General features: G+C 43.1%; 1 protein-coding gene across 1 annotated transcript; it reads left to right on the top strand.

The window, feature by feature from the left end:
• Window positions 1-1,018: 1,018 nt before the first annotated feature.
• On the top strand, window positions 1,019-8,029 carry LOC124193816. The gene is made up of 7 exons (XM_046587790.1): window positions 1,019-1,252; window positions 1,311-1,387; window positions 1,449-1,524; window positions 1,587-7,657; window positions 7,716-7,792; window positions 7,854-7,929; window positions 7,992-8,029. The coding sequence occupies exon 4, from the start codon at window positions 1,908-1,910 to the stop codon at window positions 7,440-7,442; it is 5,535 nt and encodes a 1,844-aa protein (XP_046443746.1). The 5' UTR covers window positions 1,019-1,252; window positions 1,311-1,387; window positions 1,449-1,524; window positions 1,587-1,907; the 3' UTR covers window positions 7,443-7,657; window positions 7,716-7,792; window positions 7,854-7,929; window positions 7,992-8,029.
• Window positions 8,030-16,234: the final 8,205 nt, after the last annotated feature.

Here is a 16,234-nt window from a genome sequence, read left to right as displayed (position 1 = left end):
AACCATGCATAGTGCAAAACTGAAATTTTTCTACCAGAGGCTCAATAATCCGCCTGAAACATCATATGTTGAAGAATAGGCATTTTATCTACAAAAGAATTGTAAACTTCTGTCATTGAAGATGACAATAGATACATGGGTCTGCAACTTTTTTAACGAGACCAAACAGACAAACATAACTAAGAAATAATTGAAATTTTTATTCCAGGCGCGTGAGGTCTTTTCTAGCTATATATTCTCTTTATTACTCTGCACAATTCTATTTCATGGCCAGGTTTCAAAACGACTTTCGGTTTTGTCATAAACAACAAATTAGAAAAGTAAAAATTGTATCAAGAATCAAAGTGTCGACATCAAGGGAGGCTATAAGCAAATTTTTCTTCACAGTCAACCCTACTTTGAGTTAATACTTTGGCCACCAATTTGGCTTTAAATTGTGGTGTGTTCCTCAGTTTTTCATTAAAGATGTGTTTCTCCTTTCTTTCTTCTATGGCGTCTCAGCTTCTGGAATCCTGCAACAACACTATCACTTTGTGATAAATTTTTCGCTCCTTTTGAGAGGCAGTAATCTAAATCTAGCTTTCTTTCATCACAGCTTCGTGTTTCACTTTGAATTACTTCATATGTTATTTTATATTCAGTGCTGATGCAGTGCAGGTTGTTGTATTGTCTCTTCCGTTATTGAAATGGCAGTTTTATTTTGTTCGACTCCTTTCTTGATTCCATCTGTCTCGTAATTTCGTTTTTCTTTTTAATCATTATTATGAGCTTTGGAAACAATCTTCAAAAAAACGAACTTGAATGATAGCAATGGAGAAAAAAATTGTCCCAGGTACTTCATGCAAGAGAAATAATAATATATATATTTAAAAACAATAATATCTAAAAAACAAAGAATTGAATGAGAAGGAAAGCTGGAATAGGGTTGTGAGAGGGCACGATTTAGTTGGACTACGTAGAATGAGAGAAGCTATGTTTCCCACAGAAAGAATGAAAATGCTCGCAGTGTCAGAAGTGGATCGCCGAAATCCGTTTAATGCTAATCTGGCAACCCCGAGCCATTTTTCCGCTTTCTTTATTGTCCTCCCTCTCTTTAGCCCTTCTTTTTCCCTCTGACTTCTTCGCCTGCTCTATAGCGTGGTGGAGCTGTCAGAGCCCGAAACGACACATTTCTTAGTTTAAAGTTCTTTCATGGTCCTCGAGGTTATATACTCTTCTGATTGTTAGTGTCTCCTCTTCCTACATTGTCCAGGTATATATTGTTATGAGTTGAATTTGTGCCCAATACTAAATTATTGTTCTGTGTCCAGTCGCCACCTTGGCTCTAAGACTATTCGCCATTCTCTGGCCCCCCCCACGTGATAATCTGTCCAGCATTCTGATTTGGGTAATATTCGCTTGTATTTATCATATGTATCTGGCCCTAATTTGTGTTTCATTCCCCTCAGGTCTGATTGTGTCTGTCTGACTCTTTACAATCCTTACGAGTCACTCTCTTCTTATTTTGTGTGTGTACACTCCCAGGTATTGTTCGTTGCCAAATTCATTATTCCCCCACACACTAATCCCCCTATCTTTCTTTCCAGAAACCACACGTTGTCTTTGAATACAATATTCATTCATCCATCAGCCTACAGTCAGACCACGAGAAAATTTAATTCAGGGTTCCATCAAGGGAACATTTGGTCCTTCGAACTGGAGTGTGAGTCACCTCCGATATCTCCTTCTGGATCTCCAGTAACTCAAAATCCAGCCAGCCGAGTCCTCTCCAGCTGACTGCCGTCTCAATTTCAAATTTCAGCCAGTCGAGCCCTCTTACTGGCAGCTATACTCAGACGAGTTTCGTCGTACATCTCCCTTCTTCGTCTTCGTCAGAGCTCCACATCAACCTCAAGACCGTCTTCACCATGGCCACAAAGATCAAGCCAGGAGAAGATGCTGATTATGACGAAGACTACGCCGTTGAGCTGGCAAATATGAAGGCGAAGAGGAAAACCCTGCGTCGTCAGATCACGGTGTCAAACACACAGGTCGAGACTCTGACTAACTCCAGAGGCTCACGGGGAGCCATTCAAGGTTTACTACGCCATCTCAACGACTTAATACTCCGAGCCTCACAGCTTCAGACCGACATCTCTACCATGGAAGATGACGAGGAAGAAGCCGAAAGACAAGACGCCAATCACTTGGGTTATGTCACGCGTGTTGGTGAGCTGTCTGCCAACGCTCAAAATTATATCAGGAGTAGAGATGGAGATGCAGCGTCCATTGTTGGACCGAACGTCGTTCCGGATCGAGACCCACCTCTACCTCCCGTTTCTCCATCTGAAATTCTCCGGCGAGAGCAAGCTCGTCAAGAGGAAATTGCAGCCACTCGACTGAGAGCTGAGAGAGCCCGAGAGCAAGCTGTGAGGACCCGCCAGCAAGCAGATCAAGCATGGGAGGAAGCGGACGCAGCACAAGCTGCCCTTAGGCTACTCGGCGTCGAACCTCCCGGAGGATCGATACCACCAGATGATGACCATTTCACTTCCATCAGTCAACAGATCAACAACACCACTCCGCTAGCGAAGACATTGTTGGATCAACAACGTCAGAAGAATCTCGATAGCACTCAAGAAACTCCTGACACCTGGATCGATCTGTATAGTGCTGGCCGTCTACCTCCTGTTATCACTGCTCGTAGTACACGCTCATCAGTATCGGCGGAATTGGAACCTTTCGACGGAAAGGCTTTGGAGTGGTTTTCCTGGATCGATTTGTTTCGAGCATTGGTGCACGATACCCCCAAGTCCCCCGGAGAGAAGTTAGCCCTTTTAAAGAGATTTCTCCGAGGAGACTGTTTGGACCTGGTATACGGACTAGGAGGTGGTGAAGCAGCCTACATCGAGGCCCTGGTTCGGCTGAAGCAGACATGTGGCCGCCGAGACGTCATGAGAGCAGCACATCACCAAGCCATCCAGAAGTTGGAGACGAAGCAAGATCCGGCGTCATTCAAGAGATTTGCCGAACGTATCCGCACACATTTATTCGACCTTAGCCGAATTGGAGAGACGGGGACGACGGATTTGATTGAGAAGATTTGTCTCAAATTACATCTAAACGACCGGTTGGCCTGGAATGAAGACAGACGGGGACGGATCGAAGATCGAAGCTTGAACACCTTCGGAATGTGGCTATGTTCCCGTGCTTCCGCGTATCAGAACGCTTTCAGCATCGCAGCCGATCAAGTCAATCCAACTTCGTCAAAACCGAGCAATCAACGACGCCAAGCCCGGACCAATCAGAGTTCAGCAAAGATGGCAGGTGAACAAAAACAAGTTTCTTTCCCCTTCGCTGGAAAACCGTTCTGTTTTAAATGCGAGAAAGGACACAGATTGCCGGATTGTGAAGATTTTAAATCACTTTCCGTCGGGGAGCGTCTGACTTTCTGCATGCGCCGTCGTCTTTGTTTCAGTTGCTTCTCGACTAAACATTCAGTTTACGAATGTGACAAGCGAAAGCCGTGTAAACACTCTGGTTGCGGCTATTACCATCACCCGCTGTTACACCATGTTGCCAAGGAAAAACCGCCGACAGAAACCGAAGAAACGGCTCGACCTACAACCGCAAGAATCGGAGCCCCTCGACAAGTCACCATGGGTATGCTGCGTCTTCCAGTGATGGCTGACGACGGAAGTTGGGTGTTAGCCAACATCTTCTTCGACGAAGGTAGCGATTCAACTCTAATGCGAAGTGCCTTCGCCACGGCCCTGAAACTCCGCGGCCCACGTCAGATCTTAGCTGTGGACGGAGCTGGCGGAATAATCAACCGCTATCCATCGACCAGGGTCCAGTTTCGAGTTCGAGCGGCGGATGGCAATATCTTCTCTCTAGAAGGATCTACCATGAAAACTGTAGCCAGCCCTACACCCATCACCGACTGGAACAAGGAGAAGTCTCATTGGTCTCATCTTAAAAACCTTCCGCTCGGCGAAACAGGAGGAAAGGTCGACGTCTTGATCGGGCTAGATCATGCACACCTGCTGGCCGTCCGAGATTCAAGAGTTGGTGAAGAAAAGGAACCTATCGCCTCCAAGACCGCCTTCGGATGGGTCGTGAGAGGAGTCGTCAATGGACGAGTAAATTCGGCTTCCGCCCGTAGCTGCAAGATTTCCGGATTTACTTCCTTAGCCAACCTCGCTACTGAAATGCGCCGATTCTGCGACACAGAAGATTATGGAACGGAGCATCAAGTCGGCTGCCTGTCGCCCGAGAATAAACGCGCTCTCGCAATTGTCCAAGAGAAAACCAGGAGATTGGAAGTCGGATACGAAGTGCCGATCATATGGCGAGAAGGAGAACCCGACTTGACCAACAATCGTCCGATGGCCGAAAATAGATTCCGTAGCATGTTGAATCGATTCAAACGTCAGCCAGAATTCGAAGAGGATTACCGAGCAGCTGTCCGGAAATACTTCGACAAAGGTTACGCTTCCCGTGTTCCTGATCCAGCTACCGCAAAATACTTCCTAGCCCATCATGGAGTTTACAAAGGAAAGAAGCTACGTGTGGTCTACGACGCCGCTGCCCCGTTCAAGGGAAAATGTCTCAACGATTCGATAATCAGTGGCCCAGCTCTTCAACCATCTTTGGCGGCCGTCATCACTCTTTTCCGAGAGGGAGCCGTAGCCTGGGCGTCCGATATCGAAGCCATGTTCAGCCGCTTCCGGCTTTCCATCGAAGACCGGGATTACTTCTGTTTCCTATGGCAGGAGAAAGACGACATCGAACCAATTGTTTGTCGGATGGACCGACTTCCTTTCGGAGCCAGCTGCTCCCCTTTCGTGGCCATTTATGGAGTGCGCCGCATCCTGAAGGACACCGGAGCACCAGACAAGGTGGTTTGTGCCGTCGAGGAGAAAATGTATGTAGATGACTATTTAGGATCCGCAACATCCGTTACTGAAGCAGTTGAAGAAGCCGTCACAGTCAAAAACTCCTTGTCCGCTGCTGATCTCAATCTTCAAGGATGGATCTCAAATTCGCCGGAATTTTTACTGGAGGTGTCGAAGACCGATCGGCCGGTAACAGCTACACCTTCCGCTCATCCGCTCACCAGTGAGAGCACAGAAAAGGTTCTTGGCGTCGTCTGGGACACCAATTCTGACACTTTAGGATTCCTAGTAGCCAAATCATCCGACGCAGCCCTAACTCGCGTCAGTCTGGTCAGCAAGGTAGCCGGTGTGTTCGACCCGCTTGGAACGGCTTCGCCGTTGATCGTCAAGGCCAAGATTCGTCTAAGAGCATTGGGTCTCAAGGGACTCGACTGGAGCGACGAAATTACCGGTGACGACGAGATTTGGTGGCGTAGCTGGTTCATCGCTTTGGAACAACTTAACACATTGAGGATGCCACGATGCTTATTTCCGGAAGAAGCCCAAATCATCGACGCCGAACTTCATACCTTCTGTGATGCTTCGGAAGAGGCCTATGCTGCAGTGATTTATCTTCGCGTCCAATACTCCGACGGTCACGTTTTGGTTCGACAGGTACGAGCAGCGAACAAGCTCGCGCCGATGAAGACGATTTCCATTCCCAAACTCGAGCTCAACGCAGCCCTGTTGGGCGCTCGCCTCCTACGGACCGTTCACTCAACCCTCAAATCGAAAATCAAGGGACGGAAGCTTTGGACAGATAGCAGCACCGTCCGAAACTGGATTCGGGCCACGGCGGCCTATTATCAAATATTCGTCAGTAACCGGATAGGCGAGATCCAGACAATCACCCAGCCTGAAGAATGGCGATTTATTCCGGGAAAATTAAATCCAGCGGATCTGGCCACCCGCTCCTCCCTGGACGAACAGCCCATCCCACCCGTTTGGTTGAATGGGCCGGACTTTTTACTTCAGTCTGAAGACCATTGGCCACCCGATCTACCGTGGATGGCGGTAAAGGAGGAAATCCGCCCGAGTCGCTCCTATACTGCTGTGGTGGAGAAATCTGCTGACCGGTGGAAAGAAATCCACATTGGCCCCGAAGATGTTCCAGCGCTCTCCAAATTGGATGAAAAATATCTGGAGCTGGTCCGGTTGTGCCAATCTGAAGTTTACGAAGAGGAACTACACCGATTCAAAAAGGGCAAACAGCTTCACTCTACATCCAGTTTGCTGGCTTTGGCCCCTATTTTAGGTTCTGATTGTGTGTTGCGACTCGGAGGACGAGCTGGACGCGCAAAGTTACCTTACGACCAGCTGCATCCCCCCCTTCTTCCTGGAAGCCATCCGTTCACCGAAATGATCATCCGCGCTTTCCACGAACATCTCCAACACGTTGGAACGGACTTTCTGCTCAGTTACATCCGTCAGCATTTTTGGATTACCAGCGGAAGAGAAGCAGTGAAAAGAGTCCGTCGCAACTGTACCATTTGTCGGCGCAATCGGGCCAAGCCAGGCGAACAATTGATGGGAGACCTTCCCGATTCACGGCTCGATTCCGGCTCTCTCCCGTTTACTCGTACTGCCGTCGACTTATTTGGGCCATTTGAGGTTGGCCTTGCCCGAAACCGAACGACTAAGCGTTGGGGCGTGTTGTTTACCTGCATGGTCACCCGCGCCGTATTCCTGGAGCTCGTCCCGTCGCTCTCAACAAGCGATTTTCTGTTGGCCCTACGAAAATTCATTTCTCTCTACAGAAAGCCCGAGGTAATTCATTCTGATAATGGAACCAATTTTGTCGGTGCCGAAAGAGAGCTGCGGGAAGCCGTCGAAGAAATGTACGCGTCCCAGGCGATCCCAGATTTCATGAAAGGGGTCAGCATCAAATGGACCTTCCAACCGCCTCGGACACCTCATTTTGGAGGCGCCCACGAATCGTTGGTCCGTTCCACCAAGAAGGCGTTATACAACGCCTTGGAGCAAGAAAAGAACAGCTTCCGTCACCCGACTGAAGATTTGCTCAGAACATTATTGTATGAAGTAGCCGGACTGCTGAATACCCGACCGTTGACTTATGCCAGTTCCGATCCGGCGGATTTCCGCCCGTTAACGCCGAACGATTTTCTAAATCGGCCGCCAACTGCATATCCACCAGCTGGATCATTTGATGACGCCTCCCCGCGAGAACACTACCGCTATCTTCAACGAGTTCTGAATCTCTTCTGGGATATGTGGAAAACGGTGTATCTGCAGTCGTTGGCATCCCGAAAGAAGTGGAAAGTGAAACGACCGAACCTGGAGGTGGGCGATATCGTTCTCGAAGTCAACAAGGGATTTGGACGTGGTGAATGGAGCATCGGCCACGTCGCAAAGGTCTACCCAGGTGCAGATGGATGTGTCCGAGCCGTTGACGTTCAACTCCCAACGGGAATCTTCCGCCGCGGGATTACAGAATTATGCCTGTTGGAATCCATCTCGTCCGTCAAAACGGACTCGGGGGAGGATGGATCGCCGAAATCCGTTTAATGCTAATCTGGCAACCCCGAGCCATTTTTCCGCTTTCTTTATTGTCCTCCCTCTCTTTAGCCCTTCTTTTTCCCTCTGACTTCTTCGCCTGCTCTATAGCGTGGTGGAGCTGTCAGAGCCCGAAACGACACATTTCTTAGTTTAAAGTTCTTTCATGGTCCTCGAGGTTATATACTCTTCTGATTGTTAGTGTCTCCTCTTCCTACATTGTCCAGGTATATATTGTTATGAGTTGAATTTGTGCCCAATACTAAATTATTGTTCTGTGTCCAGTCGCCACCTTGGCTCTAAGACTATTCGCCATTCTCTGGCCCCCCCCACGTGATAATCTGTCCAGCATTCTGATTTGGGTAATATTCGCTTGTATTTATCATATGTATCTGGCCCTAATTTGTGTTTCATTCCCCTCAGGTCTGATTGTGTCTGTCTGACTCTTTACAATCCTTACGAGTCACTCTCTTCTTATTTTGTGTGTGTACACTCCCAGGTATTGTTCGTTGCCAAATTCATTATTCCCCCACACACTAATCCCCCTATCTTTCTTTCCAGAAACCACACGTTGTCTTTGAATACAATATTCATTCATCCATCAGCCTACAGTCAGACCACGAGAAAATTTAATTCAGGGTTCCATCAAGGGAACAAGAAGCTGTTTGAGAACAGAGCCAGGACACGCTCAATCAAGGCCAGTTCTGATGTCTTAGATCTTCTTTATAAAGTAATTACCAAATTCTGTAAGATTTTTTCCAGTCTGCTAGTTAATCTTAGAGAGTAAACCTGAATCTAGGTTTTAGTTATCAGTCCTTTTAGGGCACCAAACGCTTGGCCAGATAAGGATCTCCAGATCGATGGTTAGCTTCTTTACCTTCCGAATTTGAGTCTCAGAGGGTTGTCTGGCTGAAATAGAAAAACATTTGGTTTTGCATCGATGCATGCTTATAAGGCACAGCTGGAAATTGTAATGAATTTCATCAGTGGAGAGAGATGTAGTTCCAGTAGGTGGGAAGCTACAGGTTGATTGACTTTGGTTTTCTAAAGGAGATCGCCTTTTTTAGACGAGTAGGATGCAAAGCCTTAGTAAACCTTTGGACTGAGAAGTGATCACTCAGATCGTCAGAGACTTGGCAATCAAGCACCATTGTCACTTGACCTAAAAATGTATAGATCTAAAATATGGCCATCAACTGCGTTGGTTCGTCACCATACTGATGCAAGTTACATATGGCTCAGTAAGGGAAACTTATAACACACTGGATTTACTTCTCATAAACTAAGCCACGATGTCACGACATCACGATGCCATGACCAATTTTAGCTCCCGATTGGGTCGAAAGCAAAATTTGGAGACAGTTCGTTACTGACACTGAGAGACGGGGACCAAAAGATAGCTACATATCTGATGTCAACACAGTTGACAGCGGGAGCCGTTGAGATATGTTCAAACTGATTACAATTGAGATCAAAATATGAAGCAGCCTGTGGTGGATTAAGTCATGGAAAACTATATCAACCCATTTGCCTCTAGGATCAGGGATCAGAATTTTAAAATTGGTAGCATTCAAAGACAATGTTTTCAAAAAGAAGTAAAATTAACCGATCCCACGATACAAGCAGCCACTGCAGAAAATCAGCAGACGACTATATAGCAATATAGTATAAATATTTCAGAATAAAAGATCAGGGAAAGCTAGTTCTAACTACCAGAAGTATAGGTAATCAGTTTTCATTGGATCTCAGTGAAATCTTTTTTTTTTTTGTGGGGATCTTACAAAGAGTTAGGTATGGTGTGATTTATTTTTTTTTATTTCCTGTTAACGGGGAAAGAGGAGCAATAGAGAATACTTTAAAGCCCTTTAATTTCTGATTTAACTAATTGACCAAGACGGGAACGATCTCTTAAAAAAAACTTCGTTAGCTATGTGTTAGGTACGAAAATGAGATTTTTCTAAATTTATCTCTCCAACCAACTTTAATTTATAAATCCTCATTATTAGTTTCAGTACCCCCCCCCCCATTTTCTTCTCTGTGTATTTTGTCTTACGTTACATGGGGTACCCCATAAATTATCATTTTCTCTTTTGACTTCTATTCTTCCTAATGAGCATTAAGACAACGAATATTTCTAGATGGGGATTTAGATGAAGATAGCCAACAAAGAGACAACTAACCGGTCAGCGGAAGTTTCTCCGGTAGTCTCAATCTCTGCCTTTGACCATTCCGTCCAACTCACCCAGATTAGTTGGGTTGGGAAGATTTAGGCAATGAGGCGTTGTTCAGCCTGTATGTAAAGATGATGAAAATTATGGTGTCCTGGCAGACTTATTAGAATCAAGGGGGAAAATGTCCACATTTCATCATTACTACAGGGAAATAACGAAAAGGAACTACGGGAATTACGAAAGAGTGGGCCTTCAATCAACCATAAAAATTTGAATAGATTTATTCATCATAACTATAAAGTGTAAAGTCTTGTTCATGTAGAGAATTTATTTAGACCAAACATGTAAATGGCAAAACTCGATCTTATTAATGGTTAACTGAAATATCAACGTCACTTGCAATTTTGAGAAAAAGGATTTGTGGAAATAGGATTTTTCAGTTCATTTTTGTCTTTTCTTTTATTTATTAGCTACTGGTGTGGTTCCACAAAGTTCTTGAAGCCAGTGGTCTCTTTCCTTCGGAATCATATCAATATAGTCGTTTTATAACTCGATTACTTCTTGATCTTAAGCGTTTGTAACGTTAAGCTAGTCAAGCATATTGACATTTAAAAAATTTTTCCAATCTCTAGGTTCAGTCATGAATTTAGACAAAAAACATAACATAAATTTCATTTCAATCAATTATATTTTTGGGCTTACAAATCTTCTTAGACTCGAGCAAAATGCCTCTCTCTCTCTCAGTTTCAAAATGCTCGTCAATCATAGAACTATGTTATTAACAAATAAAATCAGAATACACGAGTAATTTAAACCCAACTGTTCAATTTAGGAACAGAAGGCTGATCTGTGGATCAATTACCTCATGATATGCCAAGAAAAACGGTTCGTAAGGCCGACGCCAACCTAAGTTATATTATCCACCAAAATAATTTTCGATGTCTCCAATGAACTAGCCCTTAACATTTTCTTCTTTTCTCCTTGGTAATGAAAAGCCTTCGCTCAAACTTGTCAGAGTAATATAGCTAGTAATGTTACTTTTTAAGATTCTTGAAACGTTGAAGTGATCTGTCACTTAATCAAACCTTCTGTAGTCAGCGTTCTAACAAACTAAAGCAAAGAAAGACTCCTAAACAATTTAGAAATAAAAGAAAACACAACACAGAAGTATAAACATCGTAATTCCCACAGAGATAAAATTAACAGGAAATTGTTGCCAGAGAGAAGGAGAGAAATATGTTGTTGAAATGCTGCATCATAAAGCTGGAAAGAAATAAAAGAAATTGTGAATTATTAATTTTTTTCATCCACGTAAATTATGAACAAAATTCGTAGACACACCTTTCAATCGTTTCATTATATTGCAATTAAAAAATTACCAATTAAACTTTATAAAAAATATCTGTATACTGATTTAAGGAACGTTTTCATCCGCGCCCATTTTAGTGCCCTTCTAGTCGGTATGTTATTATGCCTACCTCTATAAAGGTTTGGCTTTTTTGCGTGTGTGAGGCCTCGATGCGTTCTGTTTCCAAATTTTGCATGTTTTCTGGTTCTCACAGGGTGTCCTCCTTCATTTGGCAAGGAGATTATGTTTGTGACGAGTCAGGATCATCATGGCTTCAAGTTGCGCTTCTATTAATCAAGAGTAGATTTAGGCTAGGGCTTTGCATTTTATTTCTTTTTGAGTGAGGGGTGGTCACTTGCCGCTGTTTGGTGTTGTTTCCCATTATAAATTTTTCTGTGTCGGAGTTTTTGGCGCATATTATGCCTAGCTGTTGCACGGTCTGAGGAGACTTTTCTATTGATAATTTATGGTTGCATGCTTCGCTTTTCGTAATTATAGGTTACTGAGTTTTCCTAGGTGTTAATCAAGTGTTTTAGCTGCTTTTGTAATTGTGTAAGACGATCCTTAGCTAAGCTCATCGTGTCGACAGCTGTGTGGGTTTTGAATTCAGATAACCATGTGCTTTGTGGAACGTTCTTTTGGTGGCCTTCAGTGGTGTCTGAACTGACACAAAACACAACAATTTTAAATGGCTATTACTTCTGTAATTAATACATAACATATGTTTCAAATTTTATTTATCTATATTTATTTTCCAAAAAAATGAATTCGTTTGCAAATGATGGGAGATAACGGGAGAAAACTAGAGCTATCCAAAGTGGGAAAAGTCTCCCCTATGGCGTTTCATTATTATTTTTTTAGGGAGGGGAGGGGGCTGTTAGGTGCACTATTTATCAATTTTTTATTTTTTATGTAATTTGCCCTGAAGAAGGAAGGAGAGAAACGGCAAGGTTAACTCCCTGATTGAAAATTAAAGGGTGCCTATTTGAAAGATGATTCTTCATTATGAAGGGAAGGAAGAGGCAAAATGGATCTGTACAACAGTTGGTGGGTGGGCCTCTAGAAGAAGTATATGTATTGGTTAGGTTTTATGTATTGGTATTACATCCTTTTGGCTATCAGAATCTAATGAGATGGTTTGCATGCCTAGCCTTCCTCTGAGTGGTTTGAACCTTGTGAGTATGACATTTTTTTATTGCGATGCTTCCTGAATCTGTATACGAGGAGTTTGACATATTGGATAAAATGACATCAACCATCACTGACAACGGAAGAAACTTTGTGAAGGCGTTTCGCTTATATGGGCCTACCTAAATTGCTATTTCATAGCTAGGTTCAAGAAGTTCAAGAGTTTTTAATCTGCTGGGCGACGAAGATTCTGTATTTAATTAAACGGATGACGATAATGACGCAGTAGTTGCAAAAGATATCGATGATGACCGTGCAGTAGATAAGGATGATGATCACATAGATCAGAGGTCCTTATTATGAGGAAGAACTTCGCCAGTCATTCTGGCCAATCAGCCTCCTCAGCAGCCTGGGGAAAATTTTCGAAAGAATCATTCACACCAGACTAGAAGAGATCGCAGAAGCACAAAAGTGGTTCAGCAACGTTCAACATAGCTTAAGAAAAGGAAGATCAGCGAAGACGGCCGCGGTCTCGCTAACTTCATACGTCGAAGAAAATACCCGTGACTGTCTTCCTCAAAATTAAATCAGCCTTCGACTGCACTTTGCACTCAGCAACTCTAGAGGCAATGATAAGTAAGGGATACCCCTATACCTAGTGATCTTTCTTTCTCTGGATCACACTCATGGATACGGTATTTGATCTTAAGTTCACTTTTGTAATCCTGACGACCTGAATGTAAGCTGTACCATAACGAACCCAATCCAGGCAGCACATAACGTGCAAACATTCTACAACCTATTTGTTGAGTGGCTTCAGTCAATAAAACTAACTATCAACGCAGCAAGATCGACCTTCATCATGTTCGACTGTTTGCGCAAGAGGAACCACCTTACACTCAACCAATCAAGATCTTGAAAGCTATGATTGCATCGTCGAAGCCAGAAACTTTCCTCGGCCTCACACTCGATCCACAACTAAAATGGAACCTGCTCATTAGGAATCAGTGCAACTCTGCACTGAGGGCTATCGATGCCGTTATACAGTGCCTCGGACTCACTTAGGGACTAAAAAAGAAGCGCCTAAAATCGCTCTATTATTGCAAACTCAAACCTACAATAACTTACTGCTGCTCAATATGGTCTGCTTAAAAATTGTTGAAACTGAAATCTCAATCAATCAACTGAGACTTAAAACTATGAACTGTGAAAGCTTTTACATACATTAATCACTACAAAAACAGGGTACATAAAACAATAGTTAAAACTAGTTAGCTAAAACATGAGCCTAAACTAAAATTTTAATACAAATATTATTTCCTTTTACTTAAAATTTAGACAAATATTGGGATTTCGAAGTTTGAAACCGGATTTGAATACTATATTCACATCCTCGCAGAAATCGGACATCATGGGTCTTTCAGCGGAGCATCCCGAAACTAATGGGCTTGTCGAAAAAATCAATAGATCAATCGCCTCTACGCTAGCAGCTTTTGTGAATTTTAAACACTTGGATTGGGATGAGAAAATCGCAAGAGCTGTGTTCTCTATAAATACGTCGAAGCCGTCTACTATCGAGATCACTCACTTTGAATTGGTCTTCGGTAGACCGGCGGTTATGGCAATAGAATCAGCGTTTCCGTGGCCAAACTTTACTCCCTGAACGCACGAAGAGTGAATTGTAGCGGTATCTCGATGGCGAAAACCAGCCCGCCGCCTAATTCTTATCCGCCAGCGGAAAAGCAAATTAAATTACGACCGTCTCCGAAAGTCTGATCCATCCTTTTAGCTTTGCGAACTAGTTCTGATCGAAGACGGAAAACAAAAGATAGAACCAAAAAATTCATTCCACGGTTTGAAGGCCCATACTAAGTCTACCGCAAGGTATCTCCCACCTGCTATGCAGTAGAATACTTGCCATGCAACAGAAAGAAGCGTCTTTGGCGTCACTTTAATGCACACGACAGCCAAATCCGTCGATATTCCACACGGCGTGAGACGGATTGGTGCCCCGACGATGATGATGAGTATGAAAATCTGGATGAAGAGACCGACCCAATGTAGATTCCGGATTATGGAGTGAACGATGGAGCCGAAGCTGCGCCATACAACCCGGGAAGCAACGATCAGGATATCCAGCAGTTCGAGCCGAAGCCCCTTCTATCGCCTTTCACCACACGGACCGCAAGAGCTGTAAGGCATAACAACATCAACGACGACTTTATTTATTACTAGCTTTTTGTGTTGTTCCCTTCTGTCAGCATTATTATTTTTTGTGTGTGTGTTTTGTTGTCGTTGTCTTATCTGTGTTCCGTTTTGTTATCCGTCTTATCTGTCCGTCTTACTGTTGTGAATTATTTCTATACCTTAAAAATTTATTTTATGTCTTTGAGACAGAAGCAGATCGAAATGATGCTTGTATTACTTGTTAAATATTAACCCTATTTAAAAAAAAAATTACTCAAGAGATAAATTTTAATTTTTTTTTTTTACCTTTTTTTTATTAACCTTCTGATTTTTGCGACGGACACGTCGATTCCTCTGTTTATTGCCTCGACGCTTGGGCTTGTTTTGGAAAAGTAGAATTTTTTTGGATTCCCCATCCATGGCTTTTGCATCCTGAATCTTTACGATTGAAAAAGCTTTCATCAGAAAGCACCCTTTCTTGAGATTCCATTCCCCTTCTTTAAATGGCTTTTCCTGTTACAATTAAGGATAAGATAGTTAGGTAGGTAACTTATTAACCTATTTTATATATTTACCCCAGTGAAGTAATCTGGATTGCTTGTGAATTATTTCACAAACCAGAGTCCACGTTTCCGATTTTACGTAGGCTGGAGAGTGGTCTATCAGAACGTAGAGCACCTCTCTGCAAAAAGACGCTTGTTCCACGACAGTTTTTGCATTTTTTGCTCCTTCAATTTTTCAAAGTGTTGCATGACCATGTCATCCATGCCATCCATGCCGTCCAGCGTTAAGTGTTTTAACGAGGGTAATTTCAAAATCTGTAATAAACATTTTTCCAACTCAGTGCTCCAACGTTACAGAACAACTGTTGAACTAAGAATGAAGAGTGATATGCCCCCCCCTTCTCCCCACCTCACAAGTCATATTTAAAATTAGGTTTTTTTTTATTTTATCAGGTGTGTTTCATTTTCCTTTTTCTTGCCAGCATGATATGCGAAATTTTCATTTTTCTTTCTTAATATCGCACAGGGAATGCTACAATGCTTACTAAATTAGGATCGCCCCCAAGGAGCATTGACTATGGTCAATGGATTGTTGCAGAATTGTCCTGATTGGGGCTTAAGAATCACAGGAGTTCAGTAGTATTCTATGGGTAGCTCATGATTTATCTCATCTTTTTTAATATTATCTTAATATAAATAATTTATTCTCAGACTTTGATGTCTTGGCTTTGAATCTGGCTGGCTACCCTTTGTTCGTTTGTTTCTTCAAATCCACCATGGTGATCTTCGCGAAGTAACTTCTCGGACGCTCCCAAAAACTATTGTGAACTTTATATCCCAATTATCTTAACTGCCTGTTGATATAATAACTGGCTGATTGTTACACTTGGCCAATATCAGTGACTGCAAGAACTTTACATATTAGCATTTTTTGGCTTTTTCTGTGAAGTCTTGCTACAAGAACATTGTAGAATACTTTGAATTAAACATTTCACATTGCGTTTTTACTCTAGAAATGATTCTATTTTCGATTGTTTGTTCGAATCTGGATCCATGCCTTACGTCCCTGTCCCCTTCCCGTTTGAAAACAGTAAAGAATTTGAGGACTGCTTCTTTGCTGATTTCATTGCCGAAGGAATCATTCAACTACGTAGTTGTTATGTTTGTTAGTAAATCGATTGAGCCATTTAACTACCAATATATTTGCTCATGACGTTGATCAGTATTTGGCTCATGACGCAATTGAAATTTCCAACGATAAGATCCCGACGGTGCGTTTTCTATCCCACTACTAATAATAAAAATAATAAAAATCGCCTTTGGATCGAGCAGATCGTGTGGAATGCCAAGAAGGGCCAGTTGTTCAATACGAGCAAGGATAGCAAGGGATAAAGCGGCCACTTTAGCGCTTCCGCCGAAGCTTTTATCTTTGTTGACGAGCATATATTCCCCTCCTTCGCCACTATC

The sequence above is a fragment of the Daphnia pulex genome, chromosome 5 (assembly GCF_021134715.1).
Source record: "Daphnia pulex isolate KAP4 chromosome 5, ASM2113471v1".
Taxonomy (NCBI): domain Eukaryota; kingdom Metazoa; phylum Arthropoda; class Branchiopoda; order Diplostraca; family Daphniidae; genus Daphnia; species Daphnia pulex.
The sequence above is the reverse complement of the archived record's forward strand: the minus strand, read 5'-3'. Positions and strand labels throughout refer to the sequence as shown.